The sequence below is a fragment of the Mesoplodon bidens genome, assembly GCF_964165515.1.
Source record: "Mesoplodon bidens genome assembly, chromosome: 2".
NCBI lineage: Eukaryota > Metazoa > Chordata > Mammalia > Artiodactyla > Ziphiidae > Mesoplodon > Mesoplodon bidens.
Genome location: NC_138177.1, coordinates 66,571,902 through 66,592,795, shown reverse-complemented (window position 1 = coordinate 66,592,795; position 20,894 = coordinate 66,571,902). Strand labels below are relative to the sequence as shown.

The 20,894-nt window shown below is 37.4% G+C and overlaps 1 protein-coding gene across 1 annotated transcript in view; it reads right to left on the bottom strand.

Annotated features, from left to right (window-relative positions):
* Nucleotides 1–7,318: 7,318 nt before the first annotated feature.
* Nucleotides 7,319–20,894, bottom strand: part of RGS5 (regulator of G protein signaling 5) — a 48,593-nt gene continuing 35,017 nt past the window's right edge. Inside the window, exons 4-5 of the mRNA XM_081225530.1 lie at nucleotides 13,131–13,297; nucleotides 7,319–8,932 (exon numbers count right to left, since the gene is read on the bottom strand). Coding sequence (XP_081081656.1) covers nucleotides 8,771–8,932; nucleotides 13,131–13,297 — 329 coding nt within the window. The 3' untranslated portion in view covers nucleotides 7,319–8,770. The remainder of the gene's footprint in view (nucleotides 8,933–13,130; nucleotides 13,298–20,894) is intronic.

Here is a 20,894-nt window from a genome sequence, read left to right as displayed (position 1 = left end):
TGTAATATCACTGCATATTAATATAAAATATTTGAAATGATAAGCTAATAAAAATTCAGGAATGTTTTTAAGTGAATTTGTATTTGCTTTTAAAACTTGAATATTTAAAATAGTACATGGATATGGAGGTGTTATTCAATCAATGGGTAGTGAACAGTGCATATGTGTCTTTAAAACTCTACAAGACTCCCTTTGTACCCTGGGACTGGAACCTATCAAGACCATGGAAACTCATTGAAAGGTTTTAAAGAGAGGAATAGCATGATCAGATAAGTCATGAGAGAAGTAACATGATCGGATAAACACTCTAAGCTGTTGAAGATTTTGTGTTACTCCTCCTAGGTGAATTTACATTTAAGAAAGAACAATGATAGACAATGCTTTACAAAAGTTGAAAGTTGAAAATGGTAGTTTGCAATTGGTAGTTAAGGAATTTTAGCATGAGAAATTTTCAAGTTCTTCAAATCCCAGTAAAGAGTAAAACAATACCTAATAGTTGCTAGAATAATATATAGGATAAAAGACTGCTCTATGTCCATAAATCTTTATTTATTATTCAGTGCTGTCAGAGAATGAGGCCATATATAACATATATGGATGATCAGTTTTCAAAAAATAAGGTTACAATAGACAGACCACTATTTCCCTCAATCAATGCTATCGTCCCCTCAATCAAAACACCCTTTCCCTCTGGCTGTCTTCAAGAATGTCTTAAGAATTAAGCAATGTGTATCATCCTCCTTGATTTAGTCACATTAAAGTATGAATAGCTAATAATTTTCTAACAGGATATTTTACTTTTAAAGGTGTAGTTTGTTAAACATGAAGGATATCTAATTGGGAAAATTATTAGAGGGATAGTGGACAGGAGTACACTTTTGAGAAGCACAGTTTTTCTTGGCCATCCCTACCCTACCATTTCTCTAGTATCTTACAATTCTTTGATATCAACTTTCAGAACACCTATTATTATAGATATGTGAATAAGGCATAACTCGAATATTGCTCCAAAGAAAAAATACCACAGAATGGGAATCAGATCATTAGTAAGAAACATGCTGTTATCCAGACATATAACTTTGGACAAATCATGTCAGCTCAATGGGTCCCAATTTCCTTATCTTTAAAAATGAAGACAGGGAAGAATAATTTCTAAGGATGGCAGAGTGGGTTTTTGTGTGTGACTGTGTTGCTGGACTGATCAGGGCAGTTCGGCTGCTCTGACTGGCCAGGAAAGTGGGTGCCTCCTTTGCTCCCACGGCCTCAGGTGTTTTCAACCCCCATACCCCCTAGATGCTGGTATCTCAGCTGAAGAGAACCTTTGCAGAGAGAGGAGGACTGGACTTTCATCCTAGGCATATGAGAGAATTTGTGATGTCTATTCCAGCTCTGACATTTTCTGAATCTGGATTTTTCTTATCACCTGGAAACCGTGCCCCATAGACATAACAGAAGCCGGCGGATAACAGGAACTCTTGAGCTCCTCTTGCAGAACAACAGATAGGGGAACAGCTTGTTAACACCCTTCTGCTTGTAAACTACCTTTCCTGATTAAGCTCACTTTAGGTTAATTTTTCCTTCTTTCTCCACCCACACCTTTAATTGTATACCTTCCCAGCTTCCCATAACTTCAGGAACTAGGAGTCAGCTCTTGTCCAGTGTGAGCCAGTTAAGGCTGGTTGGGGCCACGGATCCTAAAACTGGGCCTGCACAGTTTTCTAAGGAATAGCATTTTGACATCAGCGGTCTAGAAAACTCCAGCCTCAGATCATGCTAAGTGCCTCCATCTTGAACATGCAGACACATGTAAACAAGATGCACCTGTGCAGAACACCGATTACCTCACCTTTTCTCTACATCCAGCCGACTTTCCCCATGTCTAAGACCACCCTGCTTATCCCATAAATATCCCAACCCCCTCACTTTCAGGGAGGTAGATCTGAGACATGTTCTCCCATTTCATCGCTTGACTGTTTTGAGAATAAACTGTTTCTCTGCCACAAACCTTGGCATGTCAGCATTTGGCTTGCTAAGTGCTAGGCGAACAGACCTGATTCTGTAACAACCTCTGTTCTCGTTGTCAGTAGAAATGTTAGTGAAACTCAAGTAGACATATTATGACTTTCACTGATAAATTAAAAAGTAGTCAAAATAAATATTCAGTTAAAAGAAATACAGGAATATCCATCTCCATTCATCCTTATTCATTAATGACCCTGGGCTCCAGGTCCTATTTAAATATCTGTGATGTTCCATAAGGATTCTACTCAGAAGCCAAGAGGCTTTGGGCTTTTACTGGCACGATCTGAGGCAAAGCATCTATTTCTCACAGGTCACAGACAGGTCCTTCTAGCGGCAGACAAGGCACCACTTATTCAAAACATAACTAAGACTTTCAAAGTCACCTGTGGGAGTGCATACCCAACCCTGCCTGTCTGTCACACACTCTGCATCCCCCCAAGGTGGGAGTACTTTGGAAATGTAACATTAACTAAGAGACCCGGCGGCCTGGCCATGAGGCCTGGCTCCCAAGGATTGAGTGAAGACTGCCTCCTCATAAGCTTGGCTTTCTGGTACAATTTCCATCCACATTTCAAACTGTTTTTAATGAGTTTAAACACTGAGAAGGTAGAAATAGACTAAAAAGTGGAAAAGCATGGAATTTGGACCAGGAATTTGCTAGATGAAACTAATTTAAATGTAGAATGCACTGAGGCACTGGGAAGCCATCTGAAGAGTTAAGGTATTTGGAAAGTGGTTTGTGAACAAAATAATTTTCAAGATACAGCTGATTTAGAAAATGTAAAATTAGCAAAAGACACTTTGTAGATTGGAGAGCTTGGAGAACATGGCTTACATCACTAACAGATGATAGAATGGACTCCCACTAGGGCAGGGGTGGATTTAGCCTGTTTTACTCAAATTAGAACCAGTAATCTTAATGTTTGAGGGATCGCGTGTGGTTCCTTTGGTGGAGTGGATCAACAGCAGTCTGAGAGGCAGTCTGACCTGTAAGCTTTATTCTGCCACTGATTCACATAATGACCTTGAGGCATCACTTCTCTGTGGGGGAGACAAAAGTGTTAGTGATCTTTGATCTAATAATGCTTCTTGGAGGAAACTGTCAGAAAATCATCTAAGATAATTCAAATAAAGAGGAGAATAGAATAGATGGTACTGAAATGATCCACGGTGATTGCATCTACATTAAATATACCTAGGCTTCATGGAAACTGTGAATGAGAACTTAGAAACTGTCACAGGCCAAGCCGACATTCTCTAATCTCTCAATTCCTCTCTCCCATTCTCCCTTCACATGGGTTCTCATCATTGTTTCTCTCTGTAAACTGATTCTATTTATGCCTCTTTCTGTATACAAACCTCCCCTTTCATCCAATCCCAACCCCACTAGTTGTATAATCTGAGTCCATTACCTAAACTATCTGAGCACCAAATCTAAGGTCACAGAATTGAGTTGCTTGCAGTGGCACATGGATTTCAGATCTTTCACCAGTGCAGGAAGAGAAAGGAATAACTATACTCACTGAATATTGCAGGATCTAAATGATATAATGTGCTCAGTCAATGCTAATAGTGAATACCTGCATCAATAAGTTGTTGCCATCTGAATCCAAGGGAAAGTAGTGAACAGAGTGTATGAATATTGGGCACTTTGTATCTCCCTTTCTGAGTTTAGCTTGTCAGGCTGTATTACAGTTGATGTTTATTAGGAGAGGGATCCTCCCAATTGATCAAGGGCTCACCTGGTATAAGGAGCAAAGTGAACAACAAGCCTACCTTAAGATAGAGTTTCATATCAAGAATGTTCAGGAGTCAAGAAGGACTCATATGAGGTTATTATATAGATATATATTTAATATAATATATGTGATTGTGATTACAGATACATATTTGGTGCTTTATCAAGAAGTATGAGTTACATAGTATACAACGTATTGGTTACAAAATTAGAAGATAAACACATTGTTTCTAAATGAAAAACTTATGGGATAAATGCTGACAAATGGATTTCCAAACCTTTCATTTCTACACTTTTCTCTGGGCTGGTCTCCTGAAGATGAGTTGCGAGTTGCAGCATTCTTTAAAAATTTAGTCCCCCCAAATTCTAATAACATATGACATGAAAAGAACTTTTGACAAAAATTATCCAGATTACTTCTCTCCATTGGAAAAATTTTCAGCATTTCCCATTGTTTTGTCTATGCCTTAGTTTATACATTTTCCTAGATAGTGAATTAAATGCTTTTAATTGTATTCATTATTAGATAACAGTGGTTAGACTCAACTATTTAAAATGTATCCTCACACAGGGGGAGAGAAGAAATGGAGATATAGGTGTGAGACAGAAAGGAAAATTGTCTCAGGTGAAAAAACAAGAGGCTTATCAAACTGGATATAAATGTTGGTTTTGTAACTTCTCCACTAGAAATGGAGGTGAGGATAATATTCCAAAGTTCGGGTTGTCTGTCTTTTTCCCTTTACTCTCTGCTATGAGTTTCCATTCAAAGCTACAAATGTCTCTGTGGGAAGTCTTGATCTTTTCAGTTCCAGTATGCTGGGGAGAGCCTTTCTTTGGATATCTATTGCTCTGGTCAGCCATATAACCTATTTGAATGAAAATATGTTTAGCACAATAAGTAGTTGCTAAATTGATAAAGAGCCTTATCCAAGGCAAGAACTGAACACACTCTTATAGAACGGAGAGCCTGGAAAACCCATACACTGATATGTATCAAGACATCATGTCCAGAACCTACAGAGTTGCCTGGCCCTTGGGTTTGGACATTTGGATGTTAGAAACTGGGTTCTCCATGCTCTGCTCTCTGGCACATGCAAGCCCACTGGGGAAAGAAAATCCTCCATGTTTCTTCTTTTATCTAATCAAGAATCCCTAGGATATTAAAATAGATTTTCACATCAATCTGCATTGTTAGTCAAGAAAAGCCTTCCTGCAAATCTTGGTGGTGACAGCAGAAACTATTTGATTTTCAATCAAGTGGAGCTGCTCTTAAATGTCTCCTAGTGAATGGACTCACTTTATAGGTCTGGGCACTTACTTCTTTACCACTTCCCATCTTTCCTTTCTCCCTTTTCTTTTCTCATGACCCTATTTCTCTCAAACTTGCTAAATTACCAGGAAACAAGGAAAATGGCCTGCTAGAGGGAATGATTTCAGGGACAAAAATGATTCCTCTGAAATATGATAGCCTTTGAAATGATTCTCAAATTATCAAATTTGTGATGGGATGGATAGCTTGACAAAGCCCTGGCAGGGAATGTTTATTAGTTTACCAATTGATTTACTAATGGTCAAGTTTTTATTGAAACTTCTGGATATCTATTATTCTTTGGGAAATAATAACAAGTCCACCCTCTTGAAAGGGAGTGTATACAGAGAGCACATCAACCAAGCATAATCCATGGCTTTGTAGAGGATAAAAGTAAAAACAATTTCTTTAACAATTTCTTCTCTTTATGCACTAAAACCTGAAATCTGCTTAAAGCATAATTTATACGATAGAGAATTAGAGTACATAGGTGGTATGGGGAGTGGGGCACAAAATGTTTTCATAAATTTGATTCTATTGATTTGAAAGCAAAGTTACTGAAACACCTCAGTTCTGCATTTCAGAAGGTGTCTATCTGAGAGAAAGAAAATGTGAATGTGTGTGCATGTGTGCGTGTGTGTGTGTAAGGAGTTGTTCACATGAACAAGCATTGCTTTAGCAGATGAACATGGAACACAGCCTCCTAATTTACTCTGAGAGTTGATAGTCTGTCTCTTTCTTCTGGTCAAGTTTAGATCCTAATCAGACACCAACCACAAACTATATCAAACCCAGGCAGAAAAACAGGTTATGGTAGTTACCTGACCTACCTACCTAATCTTAGGTTTCTCTCAAAGATGAGAAGCATATACTCCTATTCCCATTGACCACCTCTCTACATCCCAGATTCACTTATGACTGTTACATTTTCACAAGGGAGGAAAATGCCAGCACCACAGGGCTCACTCCTGCATTGAGTTTCATACTTTCCCAGGCAATTTACTCAAGGGAGAGTGGGGAGGAAGTGGAGGAGGCAAAGGCAGTGATAAGCAGATGTTACACATTTTTTTTCCTGGAAAGATCATCCCAGTTTTACAAATTTCCCAAAATTTAAAAGAATGTTTATTTTGTTTGTGTTACTATGGCAACTTCTAGTAGCTCAGTTTTTTTTCTAAGTTTTAAAACACCAAAGATTTCAAAGAATTTTCTAGGGCAATTTTTATACATTTGCTTTTTCGTTTTGGGCTGTGATATTTGTATTCCTTTTAATTTTATTATTTAGAAGTGTGTGTGTGTGTGTACTGCTTTAAATTTAAAATCATATTTACATATATATTACATGTCACCGGTTGACTGCAAGGCATTCATGCTTCTTGTAGCCTTTACAACATTGCCCTCCTGGTGCTTTTCCTCCCCTCTGCCTCCTGGGTTCAGCTTATGAAAAGGTGAAGGTTCTTCTTATCCTCCACTGACAAGTCTACCCACTTACATAGGATGTGCAGTCAATTTGTGAATACAGTCAGTCCGAGTCTTTGTCACATCAACCATCTTGGTGAACTCTGTAATCTCTAGTTAATTCTCTGGGTATTTTCAAGCATTTTGTTGTTTCAAATAATATGAATAAAATATTTGAAATATTAATGACATCAAAATTTTTCTTAAAAATGTTTTGGCATTCAAGAAAAAAAAACTCACCTAGATTCTTCAGTTCTTAAATTTTCTAGCTGCATTAGCAAGTAAAGGATTGGTGATTTTATACTGATTTGGAGCAGCATAGACAGTTGCTGAGGATGGTTGTGCTGGGAATTCTTGTTGTGAGTTGCTTGTCACTCCTACACGAATAGACATGGTGAGAACTTCTTTTTCATGCTCACAATGTTGGTCTGGCCTAGCTGTCGTCTGCTTGATGACGGAGTTTCTTTGAAGTGAGCAATACTGACAAATATGAATGAAATCATACCAGACTAGCAAGAGTTGGCAGTAGACCCAGTCACTCCGACCCATTTTCAGAGTTTGAAATGGCAAGTATTCAGGAAGGACACATTAGCCTTTGAAATACAAAAAAAAAAAAAAAGGAAAACCCAACAAATACAGTCAGTGTTTACTCAAAGAATACAGTCATATAGTTGCTTCACTTTCAATATTCTTAGGAATTAAGTGAATAAATGGGCTACAAACATGTGAAACTAGGAGTGTGTGAAAGAAAAAAAGAAACAAAGGGAGTAAATACAAGACTAAACAATGTAGTCTTCTACTTAAACATTTCAGATTTTTATTAATCCTTTAAAAATTACTTGTTTAGTTAACCCAGTGTCCTCACCTTGGTTATACTCATACATGGTTTGACTCTCTTTATTACTAGATTATGTAAATCATTGTTTAATCAAATCTACTAAAGATAAGAAAAAAAATTCTAGCAAGACTTATAATAATGAAATACAGAATTAAAAGTTTAAACCTACTAAAAATACCATGTTATCAATTGGCTGTGTGTAAGGCATGTTAGGGGTATAAATGTGCATTTTGACTATAAATACAATTCATTAATGCAGGGAGCAAAATAGGGAGGGAAGTGAGGGGTTGCTAAAAGATCAGATTATTTTATAAAATGCAGGATACTTTAAAATTTTGTCTCACTTAGAACGTCTCTGTACTTAGTCAAATTAAGTTTTCCAAAGATAATTTGGTGTTTTAAAGATAATCATCATTTACTAAACAAACTGATGGCATCATAGGACAACTAACCTTTTTAGGCTTGGCAAGATTTTCCCATCTTAGTGTACAGCCCTCGTGATATTGAAGTGGGAGACCACTGCAATGAGTAACACCTGTTTTATATGATTGGAATCAGAAATTTTGGAATTTTATACTCACACGAATTTTAAATAATTTGAAAATTGAAACTTTGTGCCTATATACTAGAGGCATAGATACATGTATAAAGTAGTCCCTTGTCAATCTCAGGTCATTGATTTAATACAGAATTTGGTAACTTTATGCACGGGAAAGTATGAGGGAAATATAGGGAAAGAAGCTATATGGATGGTGTTCAGATCGATTTTATATAAACACAGCATATTTATGTATCTATATCTCTTGTTTATAATCTCTAGCTAACACAAAGATGCTCTCAGAAGAAGATCAATATTTTTTAACAATGTATTTGCTTAAAAAATCCAATAGTGGCTCTGCCTCATAAAATTCTTAGCAACTTTTACTAACCAAGTTCAGAAACAATGAGAGGGGTGACCCCCTCATGGATCAGAACTTTTTTAAAAATGAGATCAATTAGTCCCAGTTAAAACTGGTCTTTCCACATCCACATTCTTTTTCATACCAATTTAGGTGGAGATCCATTATCTAAACCAAATGGACCTACATTCAATAATATCATAGTCTTATCTTATATTTCATTTGATAGATATTTTTTCTGTCATTCTGATTGAGTTTCACAACAACATACAAGAGTAGAGCTTAATTAAGAATGGGGGAAGGAAGAGGAAATTGGAAAAGGAAGGCATCTGGGCAATAGATAAACATCCAAAACAATGTGGGCAAAGGAGGAAGCAACACTCCCTGGGGTTTTCCATTTGAGAGTCTTTGAGCAAGCTGCTATAGGAAAATATGTGGGTTGCTGGAAAGTGCAGGGTTATTGTGGAGGAAATAACTGTCGGGATGATTCTCACAGACCAACTACATTCCTACTTGATGAACTCTTGATAAAACCCAGAGCGCACAAAGCGAGGCAGTGAATCCTTTTCCATCAGGGCATGGATTCTTTTCTGGGCCACATCAAAGCTGCTTGGGGAAGGTTCTGCCAGGTTCTTCACTGTGATGTCCTTTGTGAAATGATCAATATTCACCTGTGAGACAGGAAACAGGGTCACTGAGTCAACCAGGTTGCGGGATTTGAGGAGGGGTTGGGAGAGAAGTGGAATTTCTCACCAGTATAACACATGAGGGGAAGAGAGTCATAGAAAGTGAGAAATATCATTTCTATTTTATATGCAGTGGGGTAAGGCAACTTCAACAAATGCTTCAACAAATGCATGACTCAGATTAAGATCAACCAGTGTTAGACACCCACTGTTAGAAATAAGCAGCCAACACATGCAGACCTCACATAATCCTCACAATAACCCTAAGAATGAGTCTTTCCTTTTGTAGGAGAAAGATAGATAGATAGATAGATAGATAGATAGATAGATAGATTGACAGATAGAGACTTCTTCAAGATCACAGAACTAATAAATGTATTTGAATGCAGAGACTCTGAATTTGAATCCAAGTATCCTGATGCCTAATCCCACAATCCTCCTACCACAGCATTTGGTTTCACACCTAGTGGGGAGAATGAAGAGAGAGAAAGAACTTCTGACCGGGGATCCAAGACCTTTTGCATGGTTCTTGAAGAATAAAGAAATTTGGTCTTTTCCTGAAACTAAGTGGGAAACAATGGTTCTAGTACAACAATGATAACAATAGCAGCTAATACTTACTGAGTGCGGAGAACTTAACTTTTACAGGCACTGTGCTATGAACTCATTGAATCTTACAACTCTAGGTGGCAATACTGACACCTACATTTTACACCTGAGGAACAGAAATGTTAAGTGACTTGCCCAAGATCATAAGTGGTAGAGAGAAGACTCAAAAGCCCAGCAATGTTGCTTTTACCCAGTAGACAGCAGTGTTGGAAGGCATTATGGCGTATTTGTCCTGAATGCAGGGCTACTACATAGAGCTACTCCCGGGGATACCATTCATGTTAGGGTCCGTGTAAATGGTCCCCTGGAGTTGTACAGTGTACAGCCTGTCTGGGCTTGTCTGAGTATGATTTGAGAGAAATCACTGTACATCACGTATGTTTAATGACTCTTAAGGTGTCTGCATGTAAAAGAGAAAGAAACAAATCAACTAATAATTCTGAATTGGAACATGAGAAAATGTTTTAGGTCTCTCCTGGGCTGCTAGAAGTTCTTGTTACTGAGAAAAGCTATTTGGGCTCAGAGAATTATGAAGCAGCTTTAGGTCAGAGTCAGGGACAAAGACATGATTGGGGAGTACCAGGCCAGAACACACAGGAGTGACTGTGACTGAAGGTCCAGGATGAAGTGAGTTGAGGCTATGACATGTTTCCCACAGGTGAGAGGGGCCTGTGTGCTTTATGCAGGAATGGCGGAAGACTACACAGGCAGCACTGGAAACAGCCTCAGAGGTGAGGTAGTCTGACTCCTGCCTTCACGGGTGAAGACTCGGAGACCCAGAGAGGTCGTTACAGGCCCACAAACAGCTAGAGAGGGACAGAGGTGAGGCTATCATGTATATTTCTCTATTCTCAGTCTGTTATTCTTCCTGCCACACGAAAGCGATGTTTCTTCCTTCTTTTAAATATATACTGAGCTAGGTGGGCAGTCTTACTCAAATAGTTGCATTTCTAAAAATTATAAAATTATCTCCTAATCCTATTTTTTAAAGAAGTGATGTATTTAAAACTTTCTAACACATTGTATGCACCAGCAAAAACAGCTATTTATCTTATTATTTTTATGTGCATGGGCTCCTCTAATGAATCATTTTGATATATACTCATCTGTTTACTAGAAAGCCAAGAAAATATTTTTCATTAATTTAAAATATGGACAGTTGACAATTTGCAATATATGAGTTTTCTACTTATTGAACTACGCAGGGTCACTTCCCTTTTTTTAATCTTAGTTCCAATTTTTTTTACAACTGTATCTCTCCTTCAGTTCCTTATCTTAAAGAACTGAAGTGAGGGCTTCCCTGGTGGCACAGTGATTGAGAGTCCGCCTGCCGATGCAGGGGATGCGGTTTCGTGCCCCGGTCCGGGAGGATCCTACATGCCGCGGAGTGGCTGGGCCCGTGAGTCATGGCCGCTGAGCCTGCGCGTCCAGAGCCTGTGCTCCACAACGGGAGAGGCCACGACAGTGAGAGGCCCACGTACCGCAATAAAAAAAAAAAAAAAAAAAAAAAAGAACTGAGGTGAATATTCAGAGAAAGAAAATTTAGATTACTATTTCCCTGGGTAAATTTGTTTTATAGGTCAATCTGCTGGTCATCAAAATGAAATAGTAAATTTGGGGGTCAAAATACAAGAGTTGGAGAATTTTAAAAATAACAGCTACAATTTATTAAACATCCTCTAGGTACACATACATATATGTCAGATGATTACAGTTAAGGGAACTGAGAATTAGAGAGCTTTAGTGAGAAACTTGCCCAAAGTTACACATTGAGAAAGGTCTGGGTTGGGACATCTGCACCCATTCATTTCACAAATATTCACTGAATGTTTATTATGTGTCAGGAGTGAGATTCTCATTCTCTCTGATGCCCAGCTCAGAGGCTGGAGGCCAAGGCTATTTTAATTTGAGCTCACTGGTCCTCATAATGAGGGCCACCATTTGTATGTTCTAGTAACTCAGCCAGGGTTTTGTTTATTTTGAAACTTCATTTTTAATGTCTCATATTTTCATGATAACCACCAGTGTTCTAGTAAGGAACCTCGAGAACAATGTTTTCCTGGAGCTCACAGCAATAGTCCAGATGGGTCTCCACGATGTGCAGATATTGCAACAAATCCTAGACTTCTGTAAAGAGGAATGATGTTGGTAAGAAGACAGGCTGGAAATGGGAGATCAGTTGAAGTCAGGAAATGGGTGTCAAATTTAATACTAATCTACTTGGTAACATCACAAATAGAGATTCCACGTGGATAGAAGAATAATGTCCCAGCACAAAAGGCATCAGAAGTAGGGGAAGGTAACATATATGTATAGGGTGGGAGCCTGAGGAGTAGAAGAGGAGATCTGGATAAGATTCCACAGCAAGACTAAGCCCAGTTCCATCTTAGGACTCTCACTTTCTCCACCTTGATCCATGGTGCTCTATACTCTCATGCTCCTGACCTCCACCTCCTGTGTCATGGCGGGAGCTCATCTATTGGTATTAGGTATATAATTTGTCCATCCATTCAAACATATTTATCTTTCAGAAAGGATCAGTGATGAATAATGCATTACCAAAGGAATAAATATCAAATGGTGGGACCTCAAGAGTCTAGAGCACCTGTGAGAGAAAAAGGATATTGGGGTTTTCCCCTCTCAAATAATCTTAAGTTAATTACTGCCTACCTAGAGGGTTTGCTCAGATCACCCCTGTGATTGGCCCCAAATCTTGATGAAATGTTTGATGTCCAGATTAGTTTATGGGGTGCAATGTGAAATTAGTGACCTGACCAAAACATGATGAACAGGTCTTGCTGAGGCCATCCTGAATTCCACAGAAAGCTTTTTCAATTCAGTTTCATAAACAGCAAAGGGCAGATAAACTAATCCAAATCCTCTTTGAAATCAACACACATCTTGTCTTTAGCAGTCAGTTAATGGTACATTGTCTTCTGACATCTCTAGCACTATTATCTTGTAATCATTTGATTTTTGTAAGTAGAAACCCTATTTCCCCCGACTAGAGTGTAAATGGAAAAGGCCTGGGGGAAACAACGGGATGGGGGAGAATAGAAGGGAAAAGAGAGAGTTTTCATAAAAAAAGAAAGGGAAGGGAGGAGACGGGGAAGAGGAAGAGAGAAGAAATTAAGTGGTAGAAACATTCAGTAAGCATTCATTAGTTCAAATGCTGAGATATATATTTTCACGTCCACTCTTTAATTTCATCCTCACAACAATCCTGCAAAAATAGTCTTCATTACCCTCATTTTCCCAAAGAAAGAAACTAAATTCAGACAGACTCAATAATTTTTCTAAGATCATACAACTAGTATCATTCTGACTTGTGATTACATACTACTGAAAAGAGACCCATGATTGCTTAGAAAGTGGTCTAAACAGAGTTCAAGTTCATACCTGCTCGACTGTATTGCTCTGCCTTTCCACTCAGTAGGCACTTACGAAAGGTGGCCCACTCTCAAATAGGAATAGCCTGTAGCTGCAAAGTGTACTGCAGTTGGAAATCCTTCCTGGGAAGTTGTTGAGCTGACCCCCACTGACCACACTCACCCACCTTCCCATCAGGACCAACCTCTTTAGGAGCCTCCGCTTGGATGAATTCTTCATAAATTTTCTTTGCTTTCTCAGCCATCTTGACAGGGGACTTGATCTTCTTGTAATCCTCACAGGCGATCCAGAACTCGAGGTTTTCCTCACTAAATTCAGACTTCAGGAAACTTTTGAAACTGGCAAGTCCGTCTAGCAAGGAAAATGGTTATTCGAGGAAATGTATTCACCCTATCTATCTATCATCTATCTATCTATCTATCTAACACTATATCCCATGTTGTAGCCTAGGTTTATTTACTATATATTCCTTCATTTATGCCATAACCTTACAAAAGTTAACTCATTTGCTCCTCATTACAAATCTATTTTACAAATGAAGTCAGAGAGATCAAGTAACTTGCCCTTAGTTAACCAGCTGGTAAGTGGCAGAGCTGGGATTCAAATCCAGACAGTCTATATTTAGGTGATAAAGGTTTACCTGTATACAACATCCAGGGACACTGTGAACACTAATGCCATTCTGGATACTTATCAATTACCAAAAATAAAAAAAATACATTTAAAACTAGATTTGATAGTATAAGTAACATTAATGTTGATTCTCGTGTATGAACTACTTACAGTCTTTTTTTTTCTACAGATGATTTTTGAGCAAATATCATGTTCTGGGAATTATGGTAAGTAAAATAGACATAGTTTCAGCCCTAATGAAGTTTATAGATCCTGGGGGAGGTAGAAAAGAAAATGAAGAAACACACACAAATAAATGTACACAACAAAAGAAAACCATACGAAAGATAGTAAGAGTAACAAAAGGGGTCCTAACCTCATTTTAGGTTTAGGGAAAGCCTCCATGAGAAAGTGACATTCCATTTGAGACCTGAAGGAGGAGTGGGAAGGGGCCCAATGAAGTCACCACTTACAGAGTAGTTACCATGCCTATCAATTATACATCAGTCTATAAACCTATTAAATTCAGTATAATTATAACTACTGTGATTCTGTTTTCAGTGCACTGTTGCTCATGTAGAATATATTTCAGCTTATAATTTAAATATATATATACATCTATATATGAATATCCATCTATCTATCATCTATCTATCATCTATATATATACATATTAGAGATTCTTGGGCCTTTTGTTTTCTTTTTCTTTCCTACCCCTCCAGCTCTAACCTCCAAAGTGGTAAATAAGTAGAAGGCAAGGTCAGGATTTAGGAAGGCACTGGTGAGGAACAAAGGAAAAATCACTCTATATCTTCAATATTTTCTTCCTTTTAAAGTCGTCTCTCTCTCTCTCTCTCTGTGTGTGTGTGTGTGTATATATATATATATATATATATATATATATATATATATATATATATATATATATGCTTTTTTTTAAACCCAAATTCTAACAAATGCATATGTACTGACAGAGAATCCATGTCCATTTACTATTCAGGGAAAGTAGATTTCTAAAGGAAGGAGAGAAAATTCTAGTTTTCCACAGACTGTTTCACAATTACAGGCATGCCTGGCATGTCATTTGCCTCTCAGGGCAGAAGGTTGGACTGACTATAACCAGTATATCAGGGTCCACCTTTCTAACTTGTTCCGCATAAGGACACACTTCTGCAATTCATTAGTTTTACTTGCAGACATATTCATGTACTGAATTCATTTCCTTTGACCTAATTTCTATCTATTTCCCTTCCCCTTGAGTATTTCTCCCTACTCCTTTTTATGGACTCTAAATTTTCATTCATTAGTCATTGCTTAATACATTGATTTCATACAATATGCACAAAATGCAACAATTAAGCCTGAAATATATGGTTGTCTTTTTTCAATTTTCCTTCTGTGCATTTTTATTGTCTTCATACCCCTCACAGTTCCCTGAAACTGTATTCAGTTCTAAAGAAACAGAATGGCTAAGCTATAATTAATTGGATTAGGGTCACCAGTGATTCTGAATCCAAACAAGACACTTTGCATTTTAATCCCCTCTCCCTGTACTTAACCTAAAAACATTTTTTATTGAACAACACCTAAAAATACATTGGGAAGTGATGGTAGGTATGATAAACAATTTTCTCTAGAAACCCAGCTAGAAGAATTACTTTGAGACCACTTGATAATGTTTACCTGGATAACATCACATGTATTTTCCCTCTCTCTCTGCCCGTATTTCCCACCATATTTCCGGCAATATTTGTTATCATTTAGTGGCACAGGAGTCAATGATACATGCTGAAAGAAGAAATACCCCCCAAATTCTCTCTCTGTCATTCTTAAAGTTTTCATTGTTTCTTAAACAAAAGGTGTCAGGTAGTCTTTGTTGAAATGAGAAAATTCCCAGGCACTTTCTAGCTACTGGGAAATGACAATAGGAATGAAGTCTTATGAGCACCCACACAATCAGGTCTAAGATTGTAGACAAAGCAATAACTTCACAGAATAAGTCTGGGCCAATTTATTCTCATTAGCCCCATGTCCCCACAACATGGTGATTCAGGCACTCTGAATCGCCCTCTCCACATCTTTGAAAAAGGTAGAGATAAAATTCTAGTCCTCAGAAACATTGTTATTTATGACCTGAGGATACATTCCAGGATTCCACAGCAATGTTAACATTTACCATACATTTACCAAGTCGTCCTATACAGAAAATGCACTTGGAAAATAACTTTCCAGTGTATTGAGTCCATTTCCTGGGTACTGGTTTCATCATTCTCTTGAATCCCATGATGTTATCTCAAGGCTTTTTGTCAATGTACGTGCTCTCAATCAAGACTCATAAAGTGGATTTATTATTTATTTATTGGTCTGGGAGATGTTTAAAGCTATTTTTTCTCTCATCTGGATTTTGAGGATTCTCTAGAGGGTCCCTTCCTAGGACCCTCTAATGCCACTCCCCAGATGATTTCTCCTCCTTAACCTCTGGTTTTCTACTGGTCCATTCCTCAGAGACCCTGAGGAATTCCCATTACCCCTGAGGAAGTCCTCTTGGGTCAGAGTCAAATCTATTCTAGGCCAAAGTCTCTATTCTGCGAGGAACACATATGTCTTCTTTGCCTGACACTATTCCCCTGCCCACTCCACACCCCAGTAGAGATCTCAGTACACAGCCCTAAAAAATCCCTACATTATTCCTTGCTGAGCCTGCACAGATCCTCAAAATACTATTCCACACACATCTTCAGGCATCCTTTTCCTAAGAAGTAGATGAAACCCACCTGATCTTCTGGTCTGGTGGCAACACTCTGGGTTGTGAGACCCACATTATAATTCCAGAGCTGGCCCTAATGAGTGATGTCACTTTTGACATCCCTGTAAAATAAAATAACAACCCTGCCATAGAACAAAATGAAACCACCTATAAAACCATTTTAAAAATAAAAAGAGTATAAGACAAATCCGAGTCCAACTGGCATAAAGGAAAAAAATAGTGAAAAGTAGATTAGCACAAATCTCTTCTCCTAGAGGAAAAATAGTGAAACATTACAAATAGTTGGTAAATAGCATTACATAGTTTATTTTCAAAGCATGGACTCTAGAGTTAAGATTGCCTGGAGGTTGATCCTTGCACACCACACTACTACAGTAACTTGGGCAAGTAATCTAACCTCTCCAAGCCTCAGTTGTCACATCTGGTAAGTGGGGTACTAATGCAAACTACCTGACAGGGTTGTTATAAGGGTTAAATAATTCATGGAAAGCTCTTACATGATGGTGAACATAATGATAGCTCAATAAATGCTGACTTTCATCATTATTACTCATGCCCAATTTAAAAGTAATCTTTATTACCATTCAAAACTCAACTCAAATGTTGCCTCATATACAAGGTAGTCTTTACCCAGTACCTCCAACTTGCTGTTGAGGATTTTATCATCATAAGAGGAGAGATCACTTTCTCATTTTTTGTTGGGATTATTTGTTTCTATGGCTATCTTTCCCAGGAGGCTATTGATGATTTGAGTTCAAGGTTTGAATTTCATTTATCTTTGCCCTTTTTTTGAAAGCATCCCATCTCCTAGTCTAAATATGTGGGCCTAACATTTAATAGAGGTTCAAACTGAATAAAATAAGACCCATTGAGACAAAAGTTTCCTCCCAAGTCTCAAAACTGAAGAATACAAACATTAAGGAAAAATAAAATGACTGATTTTGCTATTGCTGTAGTATTTTATTTCATGGGCAAGTTACCTAAGCTCTCTATGTCTCAGTTCCCTTTTCTGAAAAAATACGGATTGTTTTTGTACGTAAGTCCTAAAATTATTGAAATCATTAGATAAGCTAATAAATGCAAAGTGCATAGGACAGTGCCTGGCACATGGTGAATAATAAATATAAGCTATTGCTTTTATTATTATAATTGTTGCTTTAAAGGGAATTGTGGCTACCAGTGAGTAAGATGATGATAAATATAAGCCAGAAAAGAGAAGGGAGAAAATTGGAAACAAGGAAGAGAAGCAGAAAGAGAATGCCAAGACGAAAACAAAAAGAGGAGCCAGGAGCCAGGCTATTCCATTCCCCATGCAAGAGTCCAAATCTCAAGAGTGTCTCAAGGAAATGTTCTGACATTTTGGAACTCCTGGGGCAAAAAGATTCACATAAAAACTTTGCTACTACTGGGTTGTGTTTCATTCTTCGTCTGCTTTTAAAGACAGTCATGTGGAAGAGTTTAATGTCACTGTCTTATTTAAACTCCCACATGCAATCTGTTTTTGTGTTTAAAAAGCGATACACCAGTTATGTGCCCCATGGACCTTCAGAAAGAAAACAGGTGGTGCCATATATAAAACTGAAGACAAAAACGTAAGAAATTGATGTTCTTTCAGAACAGAGTCAAATACACTGGGCTATTAAAAATTATTTTTAATAGGTTATTAGGTAATGCCTATTAGGTTTTAATAGGTTTAATAGGTTATTATCTTGTAATAACCTATAATAGAATATAATCTGTAAAAAATGAATCATTCTGTACACAATGCAGTATTGTAAATCAACTATATTTCAAATAAAAAAAGATTTTTAAAAACTGAGGAGAGAAAGAGGAATCTTGTGGAAGAGAAAAGATTGAGTAGCAGCTTAACCATCTTTTTTTAGAGGTTTGGTACCAATTGATTTCATTTCCACTCAAGAAAATTTAAGAAAAATGTGGGTTTAAGAAATGCTTGGGGAACTGAATCAATATTTTACATTAGCACAAGAGAATGCCAAATGTTCTTCATAAATCAGCAAATATGCCATTCCTTGAGGTTAAATGATTTAATTTATCAAATCAAACATGCACGAAGGGATTGTGAAGTTTTAAATACACATTTTTCAAATGTATCTTTCTTCATTACCTATTCTGCATCAATCACAGCTAATGTCAGAACTATCATAGTTCTGGCTATAGACCGTTAGTTTTTGCAGATTCAAATAAGGATATCTCATAAGAACTGAGTTGCCAAAGTTGGCTTAAAATTTATTCACAATGCACGAAAGCTGGTGTTTGGAGAAATAGGTCAAAAATTGTTTCTTTAGGTTGATGGTGTTGGGGTAGAATTACTTGGGCATGCCTGTCATTCCACTAGTCCTCTTCTAGAAATAGCTGGACAGAGAGCAGCAGAGACAAAGTGGCAAGAGACAGACACAGCAAGAGGGAGAGTCATAGAAGCAGAGATAGAGGGAAAAATGGAAAGAGCGGAAGAGACAGAGACACAGAACAGAGAAACAGAGGCAGAGGGAGGGAGAAACTGTCTTATTCGCTCATGGCATCACCTCCCATAGAGCATGGCACTCTTTTGCTTCTGTGAGATCTCTGTATCCATACCAGAAACCCTTTTTCATTCATGCTAGTTTGAATGGATAGATATCTTCTCAAGGAATGAATTTTGACTAGAACAGTTATCAAATGCTTTTCCATTTATTGCTTGGGGAAATAGCCCAAGTCTTAAAAGTGTTAATTACTTAAGAGGATAATGATGTGGAACTTAAGAACACACATATATATACACAGACATATACTATATATATAACATATATAGTATATATAATTTTAAAATATATCTAATTAAATAAAACATTGTGAATTTTATATATATTTACACACACATGCATATACATATTTCCCCTCTAAGAAGCAGAAAATATTATTGTGAGACTCTCAGGCCTCAAGCTCACATCATGAAAATCATCTATTTGCAAGCTGAAAAACTTCAGTCCCTCAACAAATGCTAAGGTGTTAACACTAACTGCATCTGGCTTAACTTATTCCAATAGTTCTCTGTCTCCTGAAAGCCTGAAATATATGAACATGTGGCCCTAAGGATTAGTATGACTGAAAAGGATTTTATATGGCCACATAAATATATATCCTTCTCTTTAATGGTTTTAAAAACATGGAAATGGTTCTGCTAATTCTCAGGTTTGTTGACAGTAGCAATAAATACCTGTACCCAGGGTACGTAGAATTCATAATATATAATATGTCATCTGTCAGGTTGCTACTGACCCTAAAACCACTGTGTAACACAATAAATAAGTCAATTGATAAACATAAATATTTTTCTCCTAGTTGTCTTCATGGAATTTCTGTGTCCTAGAAGGATAATGAAGTCATTCATTAACCCAGTTATTCAATAAGCATTCGTGGAACACTTTATATGTATCAGGACTGGGTACTCTGTTTAACACAAGAAATAAAAAGAAAATAAAAAGTGGATAATATTGAGAAAGTTCCAAATCAGAGGCTTTGGTGTTCTGCCTCCAAATATAAGATATTGATTCTGTCACAGGTAAGCAGAAGATTACCTCACTAAAAACAATAAATAAAAAAAGTTTGTATACAATTCAACATACATTCTTTGCTATTTACCCTGTGTCTATTAATCTTGATGGTCCTGTGGGAAATATTTTTTAAATCCTTATTTTTGCAAAGCATTTAACAAAGTTTCATATTCCCTCTTGTGGTGAAAATGGAAAAATATAGGTTAGATATCTTACATTGAATCCTATTTTTAGAGCGAGCGATTCAACAAATATTTGTTTTCCTATTACTGTGCACTTCCTGTTGTGAAATTATCCAGAAGAAAAAGACTAAATCCTGGCTGTCAATGAGTTTATAATCTGTCATAGGAGGGAGACGGCTATAATCAGAGTACAATGTAGCAAGTAACAGTGGCATAAAAATGTGCAGACAAATTGCACTGGAACCTCAGAGGGAGGATAAATCATTCCAGACGGTCAAGGAAGACTAGGCATTTAGTATTTAGATTCACTTTTATAGGAGAGGAGAATTTCAACAGATAGAGATATGAATACAAAGTATTCCAGCCAAAGGGAATACATGTAGAAATCCTATATGGAAGGGAGAACAGTTCAATTTGACTGCAGACCAGCCATATCATCATTATTATGGAGAATCCTAAACATTGGAAATTTGAACTTGATACTTTAGGCCTGGGAATCAGTAAGGATTTTGTATTGGGGAGAGGCAAATGGTGCTCAGGTATATTGGTATTAGCTTGGAGAGGAGTTCTTGCTGGCACTTTTTTCATGTCTTGAATGGAGATATAAAAGGCCTGCTGCCAGAAGAGGAAACTGTGGTTAGGGGAGGTTAACAACCCATGGCAGGTTACAAAAACAATTAATAACAATTTCAACTGGGACATACACCCAATCCATTCCTCATAGTACAGTGATATATACCCTGCTACACTGAATCCACAGCAAGCCATTAAGAGGCCAAGCTGGAAGAGGCAGTATCTCTATTTTACTGATGAAAATTTTAAGAACTACACAGATC